Raw genomic sequence first — 23,535 nt, 5'->3', positions numbered from 1 at the left:
CTATTGCACGTCGTCCATTCATCTGGTACAGATTTTATATTATAGCTATTATTCAGCACGTTTGAGTCATCTTTCTCAAACAATCCGTAAAGTCTTCAAGCTTCAAGCTTCATTTATTTAAGAAGATGATGGTAAGCAACCCTGAGCTTGTCAAGACAAAGGTATTTACGCGCAAATAAAGACCAGAAAAGGTGTGCGCTTGATATATTTTTCCTTTGAATCAACAAAAAATCATGCGAATTTTGTTGTCATGGAGATTCAAAGTATTCCAATGTCTAAAAATTTAAATAAGTTATAACCTCATGAAACAATAATTCGGCAATTCAACAAAGAGGAAACATATTAAATAACATTGATTGTTTGTTTCAAGCACACTCTGACAGTCGAAGCTGCAGAGAGCAAATTGTGAAACAAAAATTGTATGTCTAAAGCAACCTCCAATGATTGAAGCTGCAACTGGTTTCACCTGTCATGGGATTCATAGATCGTAATTCCACGTGCTCTCTGCAATCAATTTTGGAGCTTTATTCTTCTCTGTCAGGTTGAAAGAAGTAGAAATCTGCACAAAACATGATAGTGGCTACAAATATATCAAACAACTAAATAGAAATGGTCATGTTAATGAAAGAAAAGTGAAATAGTTGACTTTGAAATGCATGGAAGTAAACATCAGCACAAAATCTTACATGCATATGCAATACCTATGATGAAGAAAGGCTCCAAGAAAGCAAATTTAGAATACTATAAGAAGCAAGGATCTCAATGTACATATGGCTCCTTACTGCAAAGGAATATAATATTGGGTACATGTGCTCAATAAAATTTATTCTACCTTTTTCTTACAACCTGACCACCGAAAAGCAAGAATTCTCATGTTTATAGGGACAAATTAGTAGTACTTGTATACATACATGGAAACTAAGATGTACTGGATGGCTAACATTAGCTATTATTGTAGATGATGACTAATGCTGCAAATGAATAACAGTAAGTTAGCATCAATAGGATAAGCAATGGCCATAACAAATCAGTTGCAAATTAGCATGAAATTAACTATCAATAGTCACCACAAAGAAAAATGCAACTACAAAGTAAAATAACGAAACAGGCTAATCTCTAAGCCTTCCTGGATTTACCATGAGGACTAGTTCTACCTAAGGTCAACCATGCTACTCTCAAACAGATAATAGACCTCAAGGACTAATAATCAAGAATTGTAACCTCAGTATTGCATCATGTTCTTCCTGACACAAATGTAAAAGAAGCCAAATATGTTCCTGAGCTCTTCACCGCTTCAGAAGGAAAAGATAAGATGTAAAGAAGCAGAGAGCATAACCATGTGTTGAAACTTTTTTGGAACATCTTCTGATTAAGAAAAAAAACACAACAGCACATGTGTACGTAGACTCTTTAGCCAGAGTGATGTCAGTATATATGTGCGTACTCTTTAGCCAGTCAATATTATTGATATGACTTTACAGTAATAGTTATCCAACTAAAATACCCTTTCCCTTTGAACATGAGATAACAGGACCTAGTATGTTCAAACTATGTATCATCTGTTGACAAGGAGCACATAACTGATAACTCTACAGCCAGAATTTTCCAAAATCTGACACCAATTACATTGTGACAGTATGTCGTTGACACTGTCAATTTCACATCACAGTCATTTTATACAATCTCTCATAATCCTATGAGGCTTCATCAATGACCCTTGGGAACAAAATTACGATGATTCTTGAAAAACTCAAATTTTCAAATGACAGTATCTTCAGCAACTAATTCTCTTCAGAGACCTAAGCAGAAAGGTCACTGGTGCACTTGAGATTCTTTTGAAAGATCAACCTTTGGTATCTATGATTTCAGACCTAATATCTAATGAGCTTCAAGATGGTCTCCCACCATTTAGAGATATCCAACATCATATGGACCTTATTTCTCCTGCAAGTTTTATGAAGATTCTTGTTGATAATCATGCCACCAGTTAAATAGCCATCAATTATAGGTTTCTTATACCTAGACTCAACAACATGTTGGATATTTCAAGTGATGCAAAACATTCTCAAATTCATCTTGACCTTATATTGCTTGCCCTTGAGCTAGAACACAAAAAGTTCAGCCATTCATACATTGATGGCGTACAGATGTAGTGCAGGAAAATATTTAAACTATTTGATAGGAAGATGTAAGTATGCCTTCTACTTGTTATTAAATGAACTTAACCAATCACAAGTAGAACATTTGCATTTTCTCACATAGGTGAAATGCATCATAAATCTTCATATGCAACCAAGACTTTCTATACTCTTAGTTCTGAAAGTGAAAATGAAGTGACAAACTACCAAAATACTCAAAACTAAAAGACAAGTAGAACCATCACTGCTCTTTTTCGAAATACTAATCCAGGTCATCCCCAAAATATAAAGTTAGATTGTTCAATGGTACTTCAACCAAGGGTCAGAACTTAGATGGAAGTTCATCCAAGATCAAAACATTTGAAAATGTGTTCACAATGGAAGTGAAGACAAAGAAGTAATTCTTATTTCAAGACCTACAGATAAAGTAATTCTAATTGGCAATAAGGAGAACATTTTTGACAAATATGTTGCTTTGGAGAATATCAGTGAAGTACAGTCGCGACAACAGAATCAAAATGATTCAGTGAATATTGATGAGCAACCAAGTTATAGGAACTTACATCAAAGTTATAATCCATTAACTTTCTTCAATTTGTTAAACAAACAACATTAAGATACCGAGCATAAGGTGCAACCTGGCATATCCTATTGTGTCCAATCTCCTAAGTAAGGAGACCATTCAGGGATTAGGACACGCTGTTTAATTGGTTCTTTTGGTGCATATAAGTAGCATAGAAAGTGCAAATCTTTCTACGGACACAATACACTAATTAATTAGTTAGGATAGCATTCAGCATTAGGGAATACCTTCCAACGTTGATGCTAACTTTAGATCAATCTATAATAGATACTACCAAATCGATAATATCCAGCTAAAGATACATCACCTTGAAGGATCCATTGATCTTGGACTCCCTACTCCACTCCAACCCGAGTACCTTGCTGGAGGTCTGGTAGGTCGCCTTGACGGCGTCCCCGCCATCGAACTTCCTGGACACCGCAAAGTCCCACGCGTTCTTTGACATGTCGTAGCACGGCTCCATCACCGTCCGCCCTTCCGCCCCATGGACATAGACATACTTGACCTTGCAGTTCCCCGTGGCGAGCGCGTAGTTCACCGCGACCTTGTTCGACGGGTCGAACGCCACCGAGCAATCCACCGCTGTCCGGTTATCCCGCCACATATGCATGTAGGTGAAGCTCACAGGCTTCTCCATCACGCGGACCGCGTTCATGAATTGGAACCTCACATCCTGCGGGTTCCCAGATAGAACTACAAAATTATTGCGGGAATCGCGGATAAAATTGTTCGGGTCTCAAGAAGTATCAGAGTTACCTTCTTGGGGACGTTGAAGTCGAGGATGAAGGAGCCGGGCTTCTCAAGGGCGAAGGAAAGGCCATCAAGGGAGGGGCCGCGGGAGAAGGTGGCGTCGGTCGCGGAGGCCTTGAGGCGGAGGTCGCCGGCGGCGGCGGTTAAGGTGGCGACGGCGGAGGTCTTGTCGACATCGTATCGACCCTTTAACGTCGCCTTCATCTCAGACTTGGATTTGCTTCTCTCTTCTCCACTGGATGAGGAATCCAAAGTGAAACAAAAAAATGAGGTCACGAAGGGAGCCGCAACCTCGAAGAGACCGCACCAGAAGAGAGGATATACCACATGGCTGGGAACAATTTATAAAGACAAATGCCTTTTATAAATCTTATTTGGTTGTTGTCCGGATTTTGCATAATACTTCCCTAATTCGTATTATTGACTAAAAAAAATAACCCCTTTATACTAATAATCTTCTTCTCCACAATCACGCTTATGCATCTTTCTCCTTAGTAGTAGAAAATTACTCGTTCTATGAAACAGGAATTAAAGTAAATCGAGCATGACTCCTCACTAACTTGAGTCAGAGCTAAACTATTCAGTCTGATCTGAATCATTCGGTTCCCATGAGCCAAGTCTGTTCGGTTGTTTGTAAAATAATGTGAAGCATGGACTGTGTAAGCACTATTGAATTGGTCGTGCAAATCTATCGCCTCTCTTGTTTTTTAATTCGTGGATATGTGTTAGATTAAATAGATATGCTCGGATCGATGTGGCTTTCAACTTGAATCTTCGTAGATTAGGTAGCACGAATTGTGATCATGTAAGCCATAGGATTTGTGTCAATTCTCATTAGTCATTAGTGGAGTAGTAGCAGAGAGAGGTAAAGTGTTACGACCAGCAGTTCACCTACCATGACTCCCAAAGAGCATGTTACTGATGCGACTGGCTTCATCAAGCCATCCAACGGCCAGGATATGACGTGGTGGGCCCGCACAATTTCCAAAAAGTTAAACAATCACACTCTTAACCTCACCCAGAAATTCGCTCCTGAAGTTAACCCATCGCGTGGAAACCAGAAACAGGTATCCGTAAGTTCGAGCCATTTTAGATCGTATGTCTACCCTTGGGTGACAGTAAAATTTGTCTGTAATTACCCTTTAAGCTTCCCCTCTTCTCCTCTACTCCTCTTCCGGCGTTCGAAATCAAGCAAAGGAGCAGGGGAGGAGGAGAAGGAGAAGTAGAAGGAGAAGAATGGAGAGCAGCGAGGAGGAAGACTACTTCCCGACGCACGAATCGATCACGCCGCAGTCGAGTATCAACTCCATTTACCAGTCCCACACCGAGAAGGTTTGGGTTTTCTCATTACCTTTTGCTATTTGGTCACTTGGTGCTGCTCAAAATTTGTCTTTTAGTCTGTTTCTTTTGGGGCATAGTTTAATTTGGGGTTCAGATCGGTCGATGAGTTGAATTTGGGGTGTTTCATCGTTTGTGGGTAAGTTTGGCTGCTGCTTAGCTGTTATTTAGATACCAAAACATTATAGAGTCGTTTCATCTGTGATTTGTGATAGGATTCTTTAATTGAAACATAATGTAAGCTCTGTATATTACTTCCCCGCATTAAGTAAAGAGATATATCACTTATCATTCATAGGTTGAAACCAGAAAAATGTGGGATGAATTTAAAAGAAAAAAAAATCCTTTTTTTAAAATCTGTCGTAGATGCCGCATGATGTCACTAGCGGTTTCTTCTTTTCATTGCAGGGAATTAGGAAAATTTGTTCTGAACTTTTGGAGCTAAAGGATGCAGTTGAGAATCTTTCTGGAAACATGCAGTCAAAGTACCTGGCCTTCCTTAGGTAAGAAAGGAAGCATGTATTATCCTCACAATAATTGTATCCGAAAGTGAAGATATACATTTCCCACAGAATATGACATAGCTTATCTTCGTAATAGCTGCCTTTTTTCTATTATCTATCAAGTTTTAACTGCCAACCTGTACGCAGTAAATTGTGTGAGTTGTTCATGTAATCATGAAATACTGCAGTTCACCCTGTGGTTTTCACATAATGCATACACCAAATCTTTTTCATTATGCAAGGCAGATGCTTATTTCTTTTTTGTCTCTCTAAAAATATTCTTCTGTATGATTTTGAGTGCTTTTGGAGTTGCTTGAGAACTAAATGCCTAATTGTCTCATGAGGATCATGAAAAACTGTTCTATCACTAAAACTAATACGATAGTCATAAGTTATTATATTTCAGATTTGCGAAAGTCATACTTAGCAACTTTACATCATTGCTCTTATATTTTTCAGACTGAGTCAGTAGATCACAGCCTTAGCAAGGATGTAAAGTCAGTAATTACTAGACATGATATAACACTAAATAGTAAACGATGCACATGGCTCATCTTGTTCAAAGAAACTTTTGATGTTGCCTTTTGTCTCTTTCTTTTTTGATGCTAACAATTCCATACCAACTGCCCTGCAGAATATCTGAGGAGGTTGTTGAAGTAGAACAAGAGTTGATTGAACTGCAGAAGCATGTATCTTCTCAGGGAATTCTTGTACAGGATCTAATGAGTGGGGTCTGCCGTGAATTAGAAGTGTGGAACAAATTTAACAGTAAGGAACCTGTTGCAAAGCAGGATCTTCAATCTGAACTAAATGAACTCATGAATGGTAATATGAAGGACCATAATGTCAGTTTTCTGGAAACTCTAGATGTATTGCTTGCAGAACATAAAACAGAAGAAGCATTATCTGTTTTGGATGCTGAAGAGAAGAAATCTTCAGAGTTAAATGATTTGGGGGAAGATTTAACTCCTGAAATTTCTGTATATAGGACTGCTTTCCTGAAAAGAAAAGCCATGCTTGTTGATCAGCTTGTTGGGATTTCGGAGCAACCATCTTTGTGTATCTCAGAACTGAAGAAGGCTTTGTCTGGCTTAATTAAACTCGGGCAAGGCCCTTTGGCTCATCAATTACTGCTGAAAGCATATGGTTCCCGTCTTCAGAAAAGTGTTGATGCTTTTCTTCCGTCATGTTCAATCTACTCAGAGACATACACTGCAACTCTGTCTCAACTTGTTTTCTCAACGATCTCAATTGCAACAAAAGAATCTGGTTTATTATTTGGAGATATGTCTCAATATACAAATCGAATTGTTCATTGGGCTGAATGTGAAATAGAGTCTTTCGTTCGTTTGGTGAAGGAGAACTCTCCTTTATCGGAGTCTTCTTCTGCCCTTCGATCTGCCAGTATCTGTATCCAGGCCAGTCTCAGTCATTGCTCACTTTTAGAATCACAAGGATTGAAATTCTCAAAGTTGCTTATGGTATTATTGCGTCCTTTTATTGAAGAGGTCCTTGATCTGAATATCAAGCGAGCAAGAAGGAGGATTCTTGATTTAGCTAGACATGATGATACGCAGCATCTTTCCCCTCAAGTAGGTTCACCGCTTTCTGTTGCTGCACCATCGAACAATATGCTGACAAGCAGCTGCAAGAAGTTCATGTCAATTGTCAAAGTAAGTGATCTCTTCATCTAATAGTGCAAGCATTACCATTTTTTTCTGCTGAACCTTTGGATATTTTTCATCATTTCCTACAGAATTGAACCTTTTATCTTCTAAGCTGTGGAATTTGATAGGAAAATTTGCAAGTATCAGATAATATAGCACAAATGGGTGGATGCTTTTCCCTAGTTTATTCTCCATAGATCATGAATCACCTTACCTGTTGTTTATTATCTCAAATGATTATCGCAATAACTAGCATAACCATATGGTTAGTAACATGATATGTTCCTTTCTGATCTTGCACAGGATATTTTAGATCAGCTTACACCGATGGTTATATTGCACTTTGGAGGGAGCATTTTGAACAAGATTCTCCATCTATTTGATAGATATGTAGATAGACTGATCAAAGCCTTACCTGGTCCATCTGAGGATGATAACCTGGTGGAGCCAAAAGAATCTGTTGGTTTTAGGGCTGAAACAGATGCAGAACAAATCGAACTTTTGGGAACTGCATTTACTGTTGCAGATGAACTGTTACCAATGGCTGTATCCAAAATTTTTATGCTGCGAACTGATAACAAGGGCACTGATGGTGGACCTAATGAAGGCACTGGTCCTGTTGCCATTAGTACCGTAGAATACAAGGACTGGAGGCGCCATCTCCAACATTCATTGGATAAACTTAGAGACCACTTCTGCAGGCAGTATGTCTTAACTTTTATTTATACGCGGGAAGGAAAAGCAAGATTAGATGCTCGGATATACTTGGAAGGGAAAGGAGAAGGAGATGATCTTTTCTGGGATTCTGATCCACTGCCCTCATTGCCATTTCAGGTGATACCATTTTCCTTTCTCTCTTTTGACTATATATATATATAGGTACAAAAAGATAATTTGGTACAAATGTTAACTATGACTGAAATTTCCTCAAATGGATGTAAAACATTGTCACCGTCTCTTTATGTTGATATTGTTTCTTTATGACAAATAGAAGGGAATTTTGCTAATCATCTTTGTTCCATCTGGTATTCAGGTAAATTATGAGTAGATATATTTTCTTCTGATTATATCTCTTTGCATTACAAGAAAATACTGATAATTCGTAATTACCTTGGGCCTATAGTTCCTGTTGGGGGTTGGATTTGCTCCGTTTGATAGCCATATTGGGGTGTTAGTGCATATCTTATTAGTGGATTTTCTGAGTTCTTCGTCTTTATTGGAAGATTGCAATACGATGATTAATAGGAGAAATGTATGCTACTAGCTAGGACTTAGTGATTTATTAATATCATATGATTTTATTCAATACCAGCAGTTAGGTTTAGATCCTTTGAAAGGATAGTATAAAGTATTCAACCAATGAAGAGAAATATCAAACTATATTTTTCCTTTAGTTAGAGCTTCCGTAAAATTTTCTTCCATGATATTGCTCCATTTTATTAACTTTTCATCTCATTTTTGCAGGCATTATTTGCAAGATTGCAGCAATTAGCTAGTGTTGTCAGTGATGTCCTACTTGGCAAAGAGAAGATGCAAAAAGTTTTACTTTCCAGGCTTACAGAGACTGTAATAATGTGGCTCTCAGAGGAACAAGAGTTCTGGGAGGTGTTTGACGATGAAACTGTCCAACTCCAACCATTTGGATTGCAACAGGCATGTGGTTTTAACGAGCCATTTCTTTATATGGATGTTTAATCTGCCCTTGTCTGCTAAAACATCATTTCTTCCTCCTTTCTATCAGTTAATTCTTGATATGCACTTCATTGTTGAGATTGCGGTCTGTGGGGGATACTCATCCAGAAATGTTCATCAGCTTGTGTCAGCCATTATAACGCGAGCTATTGGAGCATTCTCTGCTAGAGGTGTAGACCCACAAAGGTATGTGGTCTGACTAGTCACAGGTTTCTCTCTGAGTTACTGATAATGTTTTCTCTTCAGTGTGTTGATTCCAATCATATGTTTATACAGCGCGCTTCCAGAGGATGAATGGTTTGTTGATACTGCTAAGAGTGCAATAAACAAACTAATGTTGGGGACATCAGGGTCTGAATCGTCTGAAGTTGATGAGCACATTGTTTTGCATGATGAGATCTCTGATTCTGATGAGACCCCTTCAACTCCATCAACTATAGAGTCTGTAGATTCTTTTGCTTCTGCAAACAATGGTGAAATCGAAAGCCCTGTTTACTTCACTGACCCTGAGTCTTGAGACAAGACATTTTGATCTTGTTTTTGGTTGTTGTTGTTGATATAACAGTTATCATCATTCAATCAAACAAACTGTTTTCTTTACAGAAAGAGTGAAATAAACAGTCATCAAATAATAACCAACTTTATGTGGAAGTTTGATCAACAAAGTTACTACATTATCAATTCTCACAAACAAACAAATTGCACAGCTCATTCTACCACACACACACACACACATGCATGAATGGAATGCACACAACCTAATATTGAACTTGTTCTTAGTTTGGGAAGCGAAGAAGCAAAGGAATGGGGTTGAAGGAATTTGGAGGAGCATCCCATACAGAGAATGCACTAGTAGAGTTCATCCATTTCTCACTGATATGTGGATAGTGGCGCTGGATGACATCCTTAAGACTCTCTGTACTATTCACCCACGCGAAACCCTTCTTTGTATACGTCTTCTCGTTGAAATAACTTGTAAAGAAACGATCAGCTTCCAACCTCCTGTTTCCAGTCATGAAGAATTAGTCATTGTATAAAATGCCAAGTAGATCGATAGACAAAAAAAGAAGAAGGTGATATTCGTTTGTGATTATACCTTGATGCCATGATAACAAAGATGAAGAAAGCAGTCTCGCTTATGGCAAATCCTTTGATCTTCTTCTCTGCCATTAAGCCTACTAGAAGATCCAATTTCTCGACGTCGTCGCCGTATACCTCCGCTAGAATTTGTATAGCCTCTTTGTCATCAGTCAAGTCCTCCCATTTGGATATAGGGATCATCAGCAATCCCCTCCTGAATTGGTTATACCTTGGAACATTCCTCTCCCTGTCCCTATAAACTGTTTGCATGCGTAGCATATATAGCACTCATCAAGCTAATGCCTTTGTGCACACACTGTAAACTTCTTTAACATGAACAATAACAACAACAACAACAACAACAAAATATGTACCTTCAAGTGCAGGCATGTCTACAAGATCAGGCCTTTCGGTTCCGTCAACATTTTGCGGAACAAGGTTTCTGAAGAACAAGGGATAGTTCCACAGCTCAAGCCCGCCGCACGCTTGGTGGCCCATCGAGACAATCTGCCTCTCAAATCCGATCTGCGATAAACGCGCTTCGCCTTTTATTCCTACTAGCCCTTCCAGATTGATGCTATTGACACATGAAGGAAGCCTAATTAGTGCCTTGCAATGTAATGAAGGAAGTAATTCAAGTGATCGATATGTGAATAAAAGATCAGTTTGAGATAAGGTGCCCACTCTTCAAGGTAGTCAGGAGATTTGTTTGGTCCTGGATTGGCATTGATGTTTCTGAGCTTAAGGGTGTCTGGAAGAAGTGAGTGCATTCTGTAAACACTTGTGAATTCTTCAGTCAATGAGTAGGGAACGCCATGGTTGTTTGGCTTGGATAATCCAACAAGACCTCCAAGAATAGGCCCTCCTATGTGCCCAAAGATGTCCTTAATTCTCTTCCCCAGCAATCCGTACCTTCAAAAAGAAATCAAGCATAACCAGATTAGCCAAGTTCATATATTTCCATATGTTTTTATATTAGGGAGGAATTTATTTACCAATTCGCATGCATTGCAGCATTCATAGTGTGAGTTTTGAGGAGCTCTACAGTCCAGTCAATGGTGTGAATCTTTGCAATCACAGCCGATGTCACTAATCTCGCGTAGCGGAAGAGTTCTTCGTCATTTAATTTGGGGTATTCTTTCTACAGAACATCAAAGGGAAAAGGTTTTCAACTTTTTCAAAGTATGGTGAGAGATTAATTCTACATGCATGCAAAGGGTTGTTGGTATGATATATATATATATATATATATATATATATATATATATATATATACCTTTAGTGCATCACAAACGGCATTGTGTTCTTTTATGAAGAGTGCTTGAAGAGTTGAGACTCCGGCCCAACTGTTACGGACGTCGCCGGAGATGGCGATGCCATCGTCGCCGTGCGGAAGAAGGTTGTCGGCGCCGATCTTTAGCTTGCCGTCGACAAATGTTCTTACTCGTGCTGCCTTCTTCCCTGTACTTCCATAGATAGCACTTGCATCCCTTCACCATGGTATCAATAACGACCAAGTTAGATACACTAAATTGCATCCAAATCCAAGAATACAATATTATAATTTTGCGTAAATATCTACATGTTTTTGCACCTGAAACTCCGTGAAACCATCTCGAAATTTTGATTTTAAGATTTTTCATCTAAAACTAATTATACTCACATTTTTTTTAAATCTTAAAATGTGTTACCCATTTAACAAAAGAAATTTACTATTTTACCCCTAAACATTTGCTTTTTAATTATAGTACCAAATTCTCTCTCTCTCTCTCTCTATATATATATACATATAAAATAAAATTCGAGTTACTTAAGTCATCCAGTCATAATATAATAATACAACGTACATATTGTCACAAGTTGGTACATGGCCCAACGAGGGCTGCTAAATCTCAGTCGATACTAAGCTCGTGGAAGTTGTGCTTTGACCAATAACATCGGCTGGTCCTACTATCACTGGAACATCCAAGTTACTTATTGGCCCTTGCCACGTGTTTCAACTCTTGAGTCACCTTAACCATCTTTAATAATTAAAACTTTATCAATCTTTTATTATTATTATTATTATTAAAAGGAGCAGTTATCTATTACCGACAAAGACACCGTCAATCTTTGATGAGCACCAAAGTTGTGCTCATGAATGCATCTTGATTCTTGAATGATGGGTCACCCATCAATATATTAAATATGGGTTTGTCTATAAATGGAAATTTCGGTGCTTCAGAAAAATAATATTATCAAAAATTAACTACATTTGGACTAATAAATAACAATTTGACCCACCTAACTATGTGAGATAATTATTTTATCTTCATCTTCTCTATCCACTCTCTCTAAAATGTAAGAGTAAAATATAAAATATTTCTCAAAAAATTTAAAACTACACGCGATAGCTACATAATATTTTATTAATTAACAAAAAGAAGATATATTTTTAAAAAGTTTTAGATAGTTGAAAGTCTAAATAAAAATGGCAACTAGTTGAGGAGTCTGAATATAGTTCTTCTTGTAATGGATGAGTTTTTGTTTTAATAAGTAATTAAGGGTTAATTATAAAAATTAAATGGTGGGATAACTCACCACCAATGGGTTCGAATGTTCAAATGACCAGTCTTGATTCCATCTTTATTTGTCGAGATCTCTTTGGTACGATAGAACTTGAATGATTTGAGCGGGCACTCATTAGCAACTTGTTGAGGAGCAGTAAGTTCCACCTGTCCACAGTTAATATGATCTTAATATTTCATTGATAATTCTGAAATAAATGCAAGCTATATATCTAAGCAGGCATGGAGCAAAATAGATCTCCTTAGATATATATAATTCACTGCCCAAAAACAAAAAGAATTAAAAAAGAGGTTGAATTTATTTATTCTTTCTTTCTTTCTTCTACCTGCTGAGTATCCTCCAAGTGATCAATCCAGTCATGCACCATGAATTGTATCCAAGAAGCAGCTATCAGGTTGAACTGCTTGCCAGTGTCCTTGTAGCTCCTCCGAGCCAAAAGCTTAGTAGCCACCACCACTGGATCTGGGCTCATCAACTAACACCAACCAAATTAATCAGAAAATTAATATGCACGTCCCCATATATCTATCCATATCTATATCTATATGTAATTATGTATATCTATATACCTCAACTTTGAGTTCCTTGGGAGGCATGTTCCTCCCAAAGAAGGTATTCTCACTTCCTGCCTCCTTATTCTCTGGATCGTTGTACTCGCCATTTCCCGTCCGATAAGGATACTCTTCAGGGTCGAACGGAGTCCCTTTGGCATCGCCGACGGCGAGAAGGTTGTACTTGTCGTGCAGAGATCTTCGCGTCTGCAAGTAGATCAATCCAAGGAACACAGGCAGCTTGTGCCAGATCTTTAGCTTATCAAACGAGTGCACCATCTGCAAGACATGAAGAAATTAAGAGCTAGTAGTAGTTCAAATGATCGTCTAATAATTAACTAATGTGGGTGATTAATTACCAGGAAGCCAAGTTTGTCACCGCATGACATCTTTGAGAAGACCTCATCGAAGTCTGGGTGGATGAAGGATTGGAACAAACACAAACACATGGTTGCTTGGTTGATTGATTCTCTCAACTCTTCGATCTGAATATATTAGCTAGAAGATATACAAAGAGCTAGTTATCATGTCACTAATACAATCCTTGAGGGTCTATATATATAGATATATGAGAGCCAGACCAAGTGGTCTCACCTGCCTTAAATCTCATGAGAATAAAATATATTATGTAGTAGTTGGTAAATAATCAATATACCATTATGCATCTACTTCATATTGCTATGATAATGTAATCAATGTGAACAACGACTCAGATATTTAGGAAGAGATAAGAATATATCTATACCTATATATAAATTAAGGTTGGAGAAAGTAATAAATTAATTATACACGCACCCAATTAAAAACTTTGACCAGTGATTCGTAAAGGTGTAAACGAGGCTCGCTCCTAAAGGTGTAAACGAGGCTCGGGCTCGTAGAGGTGTAAACAAGGCTCGGCTCGGCTCGACTGATAAAAAAATCTCAGCTCGGCTCGATTCAAGCTAGAAAAGCCGAGTTCGACTCGGCCCAGCTCCAGCTCGATGAAGCTCGAGCTCCATTCAACGGGTCAACTCACTAAGGAGGATTTGGGGTCAAGCATCAATGAGGCAGCGGAATAGGGAGAGGGTCTCGGTGTCGTCACTGCGGCCTCGTCAGAAGAAGCCCTCATCAGTGACGGGAAGAGATTGTGCTGCGGCCTAGCAAAGGGTTCCGTTGTGGCCCCACAAAGGCTTTCCCGTGGCCAAAACAGAGCTCTCACACCACCATTCTCGATCACACTAATCATGCCCCGTCGCGGCTCCGATAAGGACGCTCAATGCGGCTCCGATGAGAATGCTTAAGCGGCCGGAGATGAGTTTCAGCGGTCAAGAGCCCTCTGGGGTTTTAAAATTTCGGTGGAGATGATTTGGAGTGTAGGGGTGATGGAGTTGAAATATAATTTTTTTTATTTATAGAAATCATACCAAACGATTGATATATATATATATATATATATATATATATAGTTCAGCCTGAGCAACCCAGTGCTGGCTCAGCTCGATTCGATAATATTTTCGAGCCATAAGATTTTTTGATGGCCCTAGTGATTGGGTTAGACTTATATACATAACCAATCCAATACAAATCAAAAGGATTAGTTTTATATCTTTGTTTTATATGTTGTGGATTAATTCCCTTATCTATATCAGATTCTTCGTATATTATACTCTATATCAAATTATAAATTATATCGTCACATAGAGGGTCAAACTTTTCCATCCAGATCCAATCCATTCCATTGAGACTCGTAAAACATAGAGGGTCAAACTTTTCATCCACATCCAATCCATTCCATTCCATTGAGACTTGTAAAACATATATATATATATATCAAGTTGTTTGTTCTTATTCAATTGTTCAAACTGTCGAACAAACAGTTTAATTAATTAATAAGCCATGCTGTCGAATATATATGCCAGTGCAGGCGATCCAACGACTTCCAATGGCAGGAGGGCAGGAGGGCATACCAATATGTTTTGAGAAAAGTGGGGAATCCATTAAATTAGTGCGATCCATTGACGTACCAATATTATTATAAGAAAACTTATCAACTCGATAGGTTGTCTCGTAAATTGTATCTCTTAGCTACTATAATATATAAAATATAGTGATTTGACTAGATATATATAATGCTAATTAATAAAAAAAAGAAAATTAAATTTGAGGTTCTTTCTTCCTATATTTCTACTATTTGTAAAAATATTACATTGAATTTAATTATTTTTAAAAATAATTAAAATACCTTTAATTCCTTATTTATCTTTCTTATTTCTTCTTCTCTCTTTTTTAGGGCACAATGTGAATTACTTCTTCCAATCAAGAAAATATCTTCTTTAGCAACTCTCTCTCTCCCCTCCACACTTAAATATAGCTTAAGTTTGGTATTTTTGTTTAGATATAGCTTTAGATTTTTTTTTATTTAAACATAACCTGAGTTTTTGGATTTTATAAAGAGAACCACTCTTCTCCTCCACATAAAATATTGTTTGAGGTTGGGATAGATTTATTTTTCTTCTTTTGGTCATTCATGAACCGAAAGGCTAGATATTAGCTAGATAAAATATCAACTTTTTCTAAAAATAGAGGCACTTAGTCTCACCAAGCTTTAATTAATATAATAAATTATCTAGTCTAAGTTTTAAGTTATGTGCATTGCCGAACAATTATTTCGAACTAAATACTGTTAAGACTTGCTTTAAGTTATTGCGTTGCCGAGCTGCTCCTCCAAACCAACTATACTGTCGTGCCATTAACCGACTTGAGCCGTTAAACTAAGCCATCAAATAATTTCTTCTATAATAATTGTTTAGACTTAAAGTTGATCCCATTACCACATTGGTTATGGAAAAGAGTACCTACCAATGCTATTAGAGGTTGGGATAGATATGGGTATAGGTTGGGTTGGATTAGATTAAGTAAAGTTGGGTTGAATTAGATTATATTAGGTTTGGTTGAATTGAGTATATGTTAGGTGTTCGTAACATTTCTAGTATAGTTAACTTAACTTAAAATTTTAATTAAATTTAGCTAACACAGAGTCTTTTTTTTGCATATATTCGTTAAATTATAGGATTCAATGTAAATATAAGACGTAAATCATAATTTTGTTATAAGGCAGAGTGTCATATGCAAATTTTTCTAATAAAAATCACGTTTAAATATATTAACTAAGCAATATAGCAGAATTAGGCACCTAAATGCCTTAAAGAAGTCTAAGCAATTAAAAATAAATATGAAACTCTAAAGAAAGATCAGAGAGAACTTTTCTTCAGTAGTATATATGATAATCCTCCGGCTAACATGGGCAAATTAAGGCTAATTCTCATATAATATAGGTGTTAGGTGGTCCAGCGAGCTAGTGGTCTAAGGAACAACGTGCTTTATAGATGATAATAATTGAACGAGGAAAACCATGCACGTGATTGTTTAATATGACGTTGCACATAAAAAAACAAAACTCTGGGGACGGCTGAATATTATGTCAGAATTGATCAATATGCCGGTGCAAGAATATATGTATATATAATACCGTCGGTCGAACACCGCCAAAGGGGAGTACGGATGCCTTTGTGAAGGAGATAAAGATGGTCATGTAAATTAAAATGGATGGAAAACTAGGCTTAGTTTTGTGCTGTGTATGTTACTAGTAAAGTATAAATTATTGCAACTTACATTGCTAAAATATTCAGCTAAAATAAATAATAATCATGCAAAGTTATGTTTTTTGGTTATTTAACTAATCCTAATTTTATCACAACTATCTTCTCTTAGTATCTTATTTATTAATTAAAGAGTGATTAGATAAACTTCTATAAAAAAAGAAGGAAGGATTAAAAGATAGAAAAAGGAAGAGTAAAAAAAGAAAAAGAGAAGAAGAATTAGCAGCAGTATATGAAGTAGAAGATGAAGAAGGTGAAGATGAGTATAAGGCCTTTTTCTTTTACAGTGTCCCGTCAATATTTAACGAGACACTAAATAACAGAAGAGACAAAATTAAAAAAAAAAAATCAAGTGCAAGGGAAACCGAAAATAACTCTACCTCGCCAAATAAAAAACTAAGTAAGTTTTCAATGCAAATAATCCGCTAATTTTTATATGAACAATTTAGATTGATTATTTTTATTCTACCGTTGATTTTTAAATTGTGGGAAGAGCGATTCAATAGGAGCCTGAGATATGGGTTATACATTAGATAGTGAGCATTAGTTAAGCTATATGTGCAGTCACTAATTATCATGCAAAGACATATCATTGTAGATTTTTGTCGTTGTTGTTGGGCAGTTATTATCATAGAAAGACATCTCATGTCAACTGTTTTTCTCAGAAGGGGCGGTTCAATAAGAGCAGGCTAGAAGTTTATGTCAAAGCCTACCTACCAATTTAGTAGCAACGTGAACGGCATGGTACAAAGCTTAATTTCTATGGAATATGGTCACCGAGTTCCGTAGAAGGAGCTACGTAATTTGTCCTTTATTATATTCCTTTTTCTTCTGAAATCTTTATATCAGTTCCCTAATTTGGAAGTGAATATTATTATATTGTCATCTTGTGCATTCTGTACTCGTTATTTGTGATTATGATGACTAGCTAATAAAAAAGATATAGAGGAAGGAGAGAGAGGAAAACATGTGCGTATAAAAAAAATTTGAACTGATTGGCGAGAAAATGATTACATGAGGGAAACTTTCTTACAAAAGATAATATAAGAAAACCAAACGAGAGAATGCGTCAAGGACACATCAGCTTCATGCTCGAGATTCCCGTAACTGGTGAGGGAGAAGTGGAGAGCAATCAATAAGCTGAATAGAATTACCAACACTTTAGTAGTCGTTTCAAAATACAAATTGGGCCGAAGGGCAAAATTTAAGCCCAACACATTCCATTCTATTCATACATTATTTCTCTCTCTCTCTCTCTCTCTCTCTCTCTCTCTCTCCTCCAGAGCTTTCCTTTCTGATAGAAGAAAAATGCATCCTCTTTGTCTAATGTCCAACTACAAAGGTTGCTATTTCACGAAGGTAGAACACAATTCCCATTTGCAAATGGATTTCCTTCATATTATGAAGTGATTGAGTGAATAGTATTATTTGTTGAGGTGCTCCATGACAGTAGTATCCCTACCAGGAGCTTTTGAGGAAGGAGGAAAATACCAGCACCCAAAAGAATCAAAGCAGCAGAACCTTTAGAATTGGGGAGTGGCTGACATCTCCTCTCATGGCTGCAATCCTCACCTTATCCGCTCCCAACCTCGTTTCTGCCCCAGGTGAGCAATTTCTCCTGCTTTCCTTTATTAAAGCCCTTCTACCTGAGCAATTATTACAATAGTACCCCTTTACCCTTTCACCCGATACTTCAACTGCAAAAAATAAAAAAACAATGTGTCGATAGCAATTGTGAGAGAGGAATGCATAGTGATATTTACAGAGTACACCATGTAGACATCAATTTCCACAACAAATATGATTTTGTGAAAAAAAATAGACAATAGCAAGCATTTCAAAATTAAAAATTATGACAAATGTTAACGCCAATGAGGACAACCATATCTACAATAGTCAATCTTCATTAAATTTCTTGAGGAAATGCTTTTCAGGTATAGAATCATCTAAATCTTGATTAGTAAAGCAGGGAAAAAAGCAGAAATATTTTTGTCATCTAATTATACATTTAATAGGAGATATGGTTGCTCAGTTAACAGCGGTTTTGCTATGCAAATATCACCAAATTGAAATATAAAATACATGCCACTCTACAACTGCACAAGTAGAAAGCTTTTACATGTAAGATAATGAAAATTAAGCTATTATGCTAATAAATTTTAATCTATGAAAATAGATATCAACCCATACCTTGAAACTAGTCTTTGACTTTGTTCCTGCAGTATCCTTTGCACAGCCTTTCTCCAATGGAGCTAAACTGTTTGAAAAAGCTTGCATTGGCTGCCATGATATGGGAGGAAACATTCTGCAGCCTGTGAGTCTCTTTAACTCCATACTCAAAGAGAAGCAAAATCTTCAGTTTATTTACTTATTATTCCACATTTTTGCCCAGGGTGCCACTCTCTTCATGAAGGATTTACAAAGGTATAAGCAGCATCGCTCCACTAAATATATACTAGAAAGTGAATACTATAACTAAGAAGCAAAGAAATGTGATTTATGCAGGAACGGGGTCGACACAGAGGAAGGACTATACAATATCACATACTATGGGAAAGGAAGGATGCCGGCAAGTAACCCTTGCCATTTTCAGTATTTACAAACTAACGCAAGATATTGGTGGTAGCTGTAGTTAAATAATTGATAGTATACTTTTGCATCTTCAGGGCTTTGGTGAGAAATGCACTCCAAGGGGTCAGTGTACATTTGGACCAAGGCTGCAAGAAGATGAGATCAAGCTGTTGGCAGAGTTTGTCAAGTCACAAGCTGACAGAGGATGGCCAAATATTGAAAGTTACGGAGATTGATTCCTGCAAGAAGAGGAAAAAGATTGCAATGCAGCTTATTTTAGTAACCCCAATCAAGAGTACAATAATGGTGTTAACTATCATGTATTTCTTAATTCAGAAATGGAGATATGCGCAGCTCATATAAGTCTACTAGACATATTTGTTCTCTCAAACATTATAATGTACACCTTTTTTAACAGTGTGATGCCAAATTTGATGGAAAAATGAGCATACTTTTATATGCCAGAATAATAATAAATTCAAAAATGATGAAATATTAAGGTTACTTTGAAACGTTAAGAAAAACAAATGAATGCACTAAAGATATGCCCAAGCAAGAACTGGTGGCACGGAGTGTAGTGTATTACTATATAACAAGCATGCATTCAGATGGAGTAACAGATTTAACAGTTCACCAAATTTTAACTGGACCATCAAGAATTGTTAAGACTCAACTCCATATCATGCTGAGAGGCAGCCCAGCCAGGCTCATAAGCTTCAAGAAACCCGAGTTTTGCTTTATTGGGAAGATCATGGGGATGAACGAAAGGAACTCCAGGTGGCCATCCTATTTCCATTCTTGTATTGCCACACGGGCTATCCAGTGCGTGTATGTGGCCCTCACATTCCTTAAGGCTGCAAAACCGTAGCTTAATGCCCTTCTTGTCTGCGATATCCTGAACTCGCTCCTTGAGAACCCTCTGTGCCTCTAGACGTAGCCTTTTGGAAGGTGGCAGAGGCTTGCGCCTTGCACTGCTCTTCCTCCTCTTTGCTAAATGTTTAAAAGATGCTACACCAAACATCCCAAAATGCAATTAGAAGATGATGAGTTTGTAATAAATTGAAATGAACCATCTATAAGCATGGTAAAGATCATAAAAGAATTAAAGGAAATGCAAACAGGACGCAGTGGGCTCCAAAAAAAATTGAAGTTGCTCTTGATGCCCCAGAAGTAAAATGGTAAGCTTATAGGTGTCACAAACTAACAGAAATAATGCAGTATCTTTATTCTGTTGTCTGTCCAGTTTCAAATTGCTTTCTCCATTTTCTTCTACGATAATTTTTATAAAAAAAAATAATGGGGACCACATAATACCAGATGTTTCAGCATTATCAAGGGAGTAACTCTTTATTTCTTCAAGTACATGGATTTTCAATAACAATATTTTGAGCATCATTCAGAAATGCGCTTATGATAGATGATAGTTTTATCCCCTATAAGAAATTTTCTCATCATTTTTATCTGATGACAGTTTCTACTTAAAGCAATAAAAGAGGTGATTCCAAAAAACCCAAGGGAGTTTAACTGCAGATCCAAGATACTGAGAATTCTTTACAAAAGAGGAAAAAGAGAAAGGCTAAATGAAGACATTCATTAGGCTAGATAAATGAATACAAAAGATTAGGTATCCAAATTTGCAGTAGAAATGCTAAAACATTCAGAACAGTCAAATGATTCAAATGCTAGATATGGAAACTACAATATTCAAGAGGTAAAATTGATCTTTCACAATGAGCCATGGTATAATCAACTGAAATTTCTCATACAAGTTTGCATCTTCAGCCTTCAACAATTCCATATGTTAATAAGTGTGTCAAAGGATCTCCTTTAGAGGAAAAAACTCTGCCTTAATACGAAAGTAACAGAACAAATCAGAAAAATATATTATAATACTAGGATGCTAGTGTACCATCTTGTCCAGTGTGAAATGTATACGTTGGTAAACTGTTCTTCGCAAAGAGTTGATCGGTAGGGTGTGATCTCTGCATAAAGTCATCCACCGGTATGGGAATTTGAAATTGAGCTTCAACACCATGGCCAGCTGCTCTCATCTCTGAACAGCTCAGACTTGCCATAGATCTTGGCATTAGCTTGAAAGCCAAAGAACACCGTCCATATATGTTACCTTGCAAGTTTCCCATATCAGTCCTATACATTGCTGGGCTGACATAACCAGCAGTTGCCTGATAAAGCGCAAGTCCAGGATAGACAATGGCATCTTGAGGGCCAAGGTCCCCATCCACAAGTATCCAACGCCCATGGAAATCCTTTATATGCAAGCCCGCTCTATCTGACTTGACAAGGGTAATTAAAGTTTTATCAACCTGATGCTCATGATCTGGGAACATGACCAATTGCGCATCCTCCTGCACTGCAAGGTTATGATGTTGCGATCCTTGGAAAGATGGCCTTGAATGGCAGCATACTGAAAGAACAGAAGAGGATATTTCTCTGCTCCTCAGAGGCATGTTATCAAGTATTTCAGTAAATGAATAGCTTCGTAAATTTAAAGAAAAGCTGATAGCGTCCAAGATATCTCGAGCAACTTTCCCAAGTAATGCAAATATGTCAGGTAAACCAGATGGAGGAAATTCCAGAGCACCATTGGGCTCTGTAGGAGTAAGACCAGGCCTGTAATCATATGTTTCTTGCCACAATTCAGGATCTGCATAATAACCGGAGGTCTTACACCACTCTTGGTTGTCATTCGTATGAACCATCTCACCAGTAGGATATGCATGCTGATGAAAAAAGAGACGACCAGATTCCAGTCCAGATCTTAGAAGAGCACCATCACCAGGTGGCAACTGAATAATTGCAGCAGAATACTGAGCAAGCGACTGTGTAAGAGTTGATACAGATATCTTGTACAAGTCAGAAGGAAGCCCCTCAGAAGCTATGAGATCAGTAAGCCTCACACGACCAAGAGATGGCTGAATTGTTCCTGCCATGGCACCCATTCAACATGGCCAGTAACTGAAAAGTCTGCAAACATGCCTGAGAGTCTGTTAAATGGATGGAATTACAGGATTTTGATAAGGAAAACATGTATAACTAAAATCCAGTTCAGGTAACTGAATCTGATTACATGGTTTGTGGAAAAATAAATCAGTATATTCCAGGAAAGAGAAGCATAGATGCGCACATACTCGTATATACATATATATTATAGTGTCACTGTAGGCATGTTTTCTGCATCATACTCATGGAATATAGGATGCTGCACCAACCACAACAGAAAAAGGAAAATAATTAAAACAAATGTTAGAAAATGGACTGACTCGGGGAATGTGATCTGGATAGTTAACAAATAGCAGTGACCTATTCCATACATGTCAATGGTATTTAACTGGGTCAAATTTCCAGTTCTCATTGTAGCATGCTAACAACTATAGAACCATTTTCAATTTAAAACATGACAATTGCTGAGTCAACTACTTCTTGTTAGAAACATGCAAATATATGTTGTGAATTTCCATTTAATGGATGTGATAAGTTTCTAGAACTAATTGTTCAGCTGGTATTGACTGCATAAAATTTTGACACTGAGGACATATATAGAGACTAGCTGATCCAAATTTATCAATAAGTTCACAACTTACATGTGCCATGCTTGAAGTTTAACAGGGGTCAGAATTTTCTTCCAACTCTCTCCTTATTCATAATTCTCCTATTCCCTTCAACCATCATTGTTGTTCATTGTCGAATTCCTCTGCCCTATAATAATTAGTGTTCAATCGATTCCATTACATCCCCTAACAGCAACCTTTCCATCACCAACTGATTAAATATTTCTAGAAAATTTAATTACAATGGAAAAGAGGATTAGATTTATTTCCTTGTTCCTTTAGGGCTCAAAGATAGTATGCTACTTAACTGGATCAAATGATTTGATTTGTTGCCAATAATATTTATTTCAGATATCAATTTTACACTCTTATAGATCTCAACACTAGAACACTATTCGGAAGATCTAAACAGCCGAGAGGAAACTCGGACGGCAACTTAAGTAATCACTATCCCATAAATTACGAGATCGAGTCAACTCATAATTCAAGATTCCCTCAACTCTAAAACCTAGAAAGAAAAAAAGGAAACCCTAACCAGGGCAGTCGAAAAGAAATGAGATCGCCATGAATCTTTAGCTCATAAGCCCCTTCGAATCCTCGATAGAGAGAGATATGGTTCAAAAAGAATAAAGCAGCGCAGATCTGGGGGGGGCTTACTTGTTTCGCATTCTGTTGAGGCCCAAATAAACAAGTCGGAAGGTGGCGGAATAGTTGTAAGCCGCCGGCGGACAAAGGGGCTGAGTTGGGCGGCGGTGGTGGGAGGAGGAGGAGGAGAGGAGGAAAAGAAGCAGGAATAGTGGGGCCGAGTTTAAGTTGCTAAAGAAAACTCGGCCCATTAAAAGGGGAAAACATGTATATAGTTTTTTCTTTTCTTTTCTTTTATTGTG

The 23,535-nt window shown here is 37.4% G+C and overlaps 5 protein-coding genes across 11 annotated transcripts; 2 read left to right on the top strand and 3 right to left on the bottom strand.

The window, feature by feature from the left end:
• Nucleotides 1-264: 264 nt before the first annotated feature.
• On the bottom strand, nt 265-3,804 carry LOC140785087 (outer envelope pore protein 24A, chloroplastic-like). The gene is made up of 3 exons (XM_073132805.1): nt 3,478-3,804; nt 3,029-3,394; nt 265-559 (listed from the first exon to the last, which is right to left on the bottom strand). The coding sequence occupies exons 1-3, from the start codon at nt 3,673-3,675 to the stop codon at nt 479-481; spliced, it is 645 nt and encodes a 214-aa protein (XP_072988906.1). The 5' UTR covers nt 3,676-3,804; the 3' UTR covers nt 265-478.
• Nucleotides 3,805-4,552: 748 nt separating this feature from the next.
• LOC140784243 (exocyst complex component EXO84C) lies at nt 4,553-9,277 on the top strand. The gene is made up of 7 exons (XM_073131520.1): nt 4,553-4,803; nt 5,218-5,312; nt 5,947-6,985; nt 7,283-7,813; nt 8,444-8,632; nt 8,721-8,857; nt 8,948-9,277. Exons 1-7 carry the CDS (start codon nt 4,708-4,710, stop codon nt 9,186-9,188), a joined length of 2,328 nt encoding a protein of 775 aa, XP_072987621.1. The 5' UTR covers nt 4,553-4,707; the 3' UTR covers nt 9,189-9,277.
• Nucleotides 9,278-9,280: 3 nt separating this feature from the next.
• LOC140784245 (alpha-dioxygenase PIOX) lies at nt 9,281-13,406 on the bottom strand. Its single transcript, XM_073131521.1, has 10 exons — nt 13,230-13,406; nt 12,889-13,149; nt 12,645-12,794; nt 12,332-12,465; nt 11,028-11,241; nt 10,747-10,892; nt 10,436-10,663; nt 10,126-10,328; nt 9,768-10,011; nt 9,281-9,673 (listed from the first exon to the last, which is right to left on the bottom strand). Exons 1-10 carry the CDS (start codon nt 13,317-13,319, stop codon nt 9,448-9,450), a joined length of 1,896 nt encoding a protein of 631 aa, XP_072987622.1. The 5' UTR covers nt 13,320-13,406; the 3' UTR covers nt 9,281-9,447.
• Nucleotides 13,407-17,630: 4,224 nt separating this feature from the next.
• LOC140783309 (uncharacterized) lies at nt 17,631-23,499 on the bottom strand. 5 transcript variants are annotated; one of them, XM_073130152.1, is made up of 6 exons: nt 23,306-23,499; nt 22,229-22,299; nt 20,989-22,076; nt 19,754-20,087; nt 18,699-19,318; nt 17,631-18,205 (listed from the first exon to the last, which is right to left on the bottom strand). In XM_073130152.1, exons 3-5 carry the CDS (start codon nt 22,037-22,039, stop codon nt 19,303-19,305), a joined length of 1,401 nt encoding a protein of 466 aa, XP_072986253.1. In that variant the 5' UTR covers nt 22,040-22,076; nt 22,229-22,299; nt 23,306-23,499; the 3' UTR covers nt 17,631-18,205; nt 18,699-19,302. The 5 variants fall into 5 exon arrangements, with proteins under 5 accessions (XP_072986253.1, XP_072986251.1, XP_072986254.1 ...); XM_073130150.1 differs by having other exon boundaries at nt 20,989-22,064; XM_073130153.1 differs by lacking the exon at nt 22,229-22,299 and having other exon boundaries at nt 20,989-22,084.
• Nucleotides 17,737-19,509, top strand: LOC140783311 (cytochrome c6, chloroplastic). Of its 3 annotated transcripts, XM_073130157.1 has the most exons (6): nt 17,764-17,867; nt 17,962-18,112; nt 18,731-18,822; nt 18,901-18,932; nt 19,014-19,077; nt 19,175-19,509. In XM_073130157.1, exons 1-6 carry the CDS (start codon nt 17,817-17,819, stop codon nt 19,313-19,315), a joined length of 531 nt encoding a protein of 176 aa, XP_072986258.1. In that variant the 5' UTR covers nt 17,764-17,816; the 3' UTR covers nt 19,316-19,509. The 3 variants fall into 3 exon arrangements, with proteins under 3 accessions (XP_072986257.1, XP_072986258.1, XP_072986256.1); XM_073130156.1 differs by having other exon boundaries at nt 17,737-17,867; nt 17,974-18,112; nt 18,731-18,932; XM_073130155.1 differs by having other exon boundaries at nt 18,731-18,932.
• Nucleotides 23,500-23,535: the final 36 nt, after the last annotated feature.

The sequence above is a fragment of the Typha latifolia genome, chromosome 3 (genome assembly GCF_019914945.1).
Source record: "Typha latifolia isolate L0001 chromosome 3, TyphaL0001v2, whole genome shotgun sequence".
In the NCBI taxonomy this organism is placed as follows: Eukaryota; Viridiplantae; Streptophyta; class Magnoliopsida; order Poales; family Typhaceae; genus Typha; species Typha latifolia.
Note: the sequence above shows the minus strand (reverse complement) of the source record. Positions and strands in the feature narration are given on the sequence as shown.

Bases quoted from the DNA above. Each gene is read 5' to 3' on its own strand.
- LOC140783311 (XM_073130155.1), top strand. From the start codon at position 17,817: ATGCATCCTCTTTGTCTAATGTCCAACTACAAAGGTTGCTATTTCACG. The intron at 18,113-18,730 runs GTGAGCAATTTC...TTGTTCCTGCAG, and splicing joins CAACCTCGTTTCTGCCCCAG to TATCCTTTGCACAGCCTTTC. The intron at 18,933-19,013 runs GTATAAGCAGCA...TGATTTATGCAG, and splicing joins TTCATGAAGGATTTACAAAG to GAACGGGGTCGACACAGAGG.
- LOC140784243 (XM_073131520.1), top strand. From the start codon at position 4,708: ATGGAGAGCAGCGAGGAGGAAGACTACTTCCCGACGCACGAATCGATC. The intron at 4,804-5,217 runs GTTTGGGTTTTC...TTTTCATTGCAG, and splicing joins ACCAGTCCCACACCGAGAAG to GGAATTAGGAAAATTTGTTC. The intron at 7,814-8,443 runs GTGATACCATTT...TCATTTTTGCAG, and splicing joins TGCCCTCATTGCCATTTCAG to GCATTATTTGCAAGATTGCA.
- LOC140784245 (XM_073131521.1), bottom strand. From the start codon at position 13,319: ATGTGTTTGTGTTTGTTCCAATCCTTCATCCACCCAGACTTCGATGAG. The intron at 12,795-12,888 runs GTATATAGATAT...GGTTGGTGTTAG, and splicing joins CCAAGGAACTCAAAGTTGAG to TTGATGAGCCCAGATCCAGT. The intron at 11,242-12,331 runs GTGAGTTATCCC...ACCATGGTGAAG, and splicing joins AACATTCGAACCCATTGGTG to GGATGCAAGTGCTATCTATG.
- LOC140783309 (XM_073130152.1), bottom strand. From the start codon at position 22,039: ATGGGTGCCATGGCAGGAACAATTCAGCCATCTCTTGGTCGTGTGAGG. The intron at 20,088-20,988 runs GTACACTAGCAT...TGTTTGGTGTAG, and splicing joins ATTTCACACTGGACAAGATG to CATCTTTTAAACATTTAGCA.
- LOC140785087 (XM_073132805.1), bottom strand. From the start codon at position 3,675: ATGAAGGCGACGTTAAAGGGTCGATACGATGTCGACAAGACCTCCGCC. The intron at 3,395-3,477 runs GTAACTCTGATA...GGGAACCCGCAG, and splicing joins ACTTCAACGTCCCCAAGAAG to GATGTGAGGTTCCAATTCAT. The intron at 560-3,028 runs GTGATGTATCTT...TGTTTTGTGCAG, and splicing joins AGATCAATGGATCCTTCAAG to ATTTCTACTTCTTTCAACCT.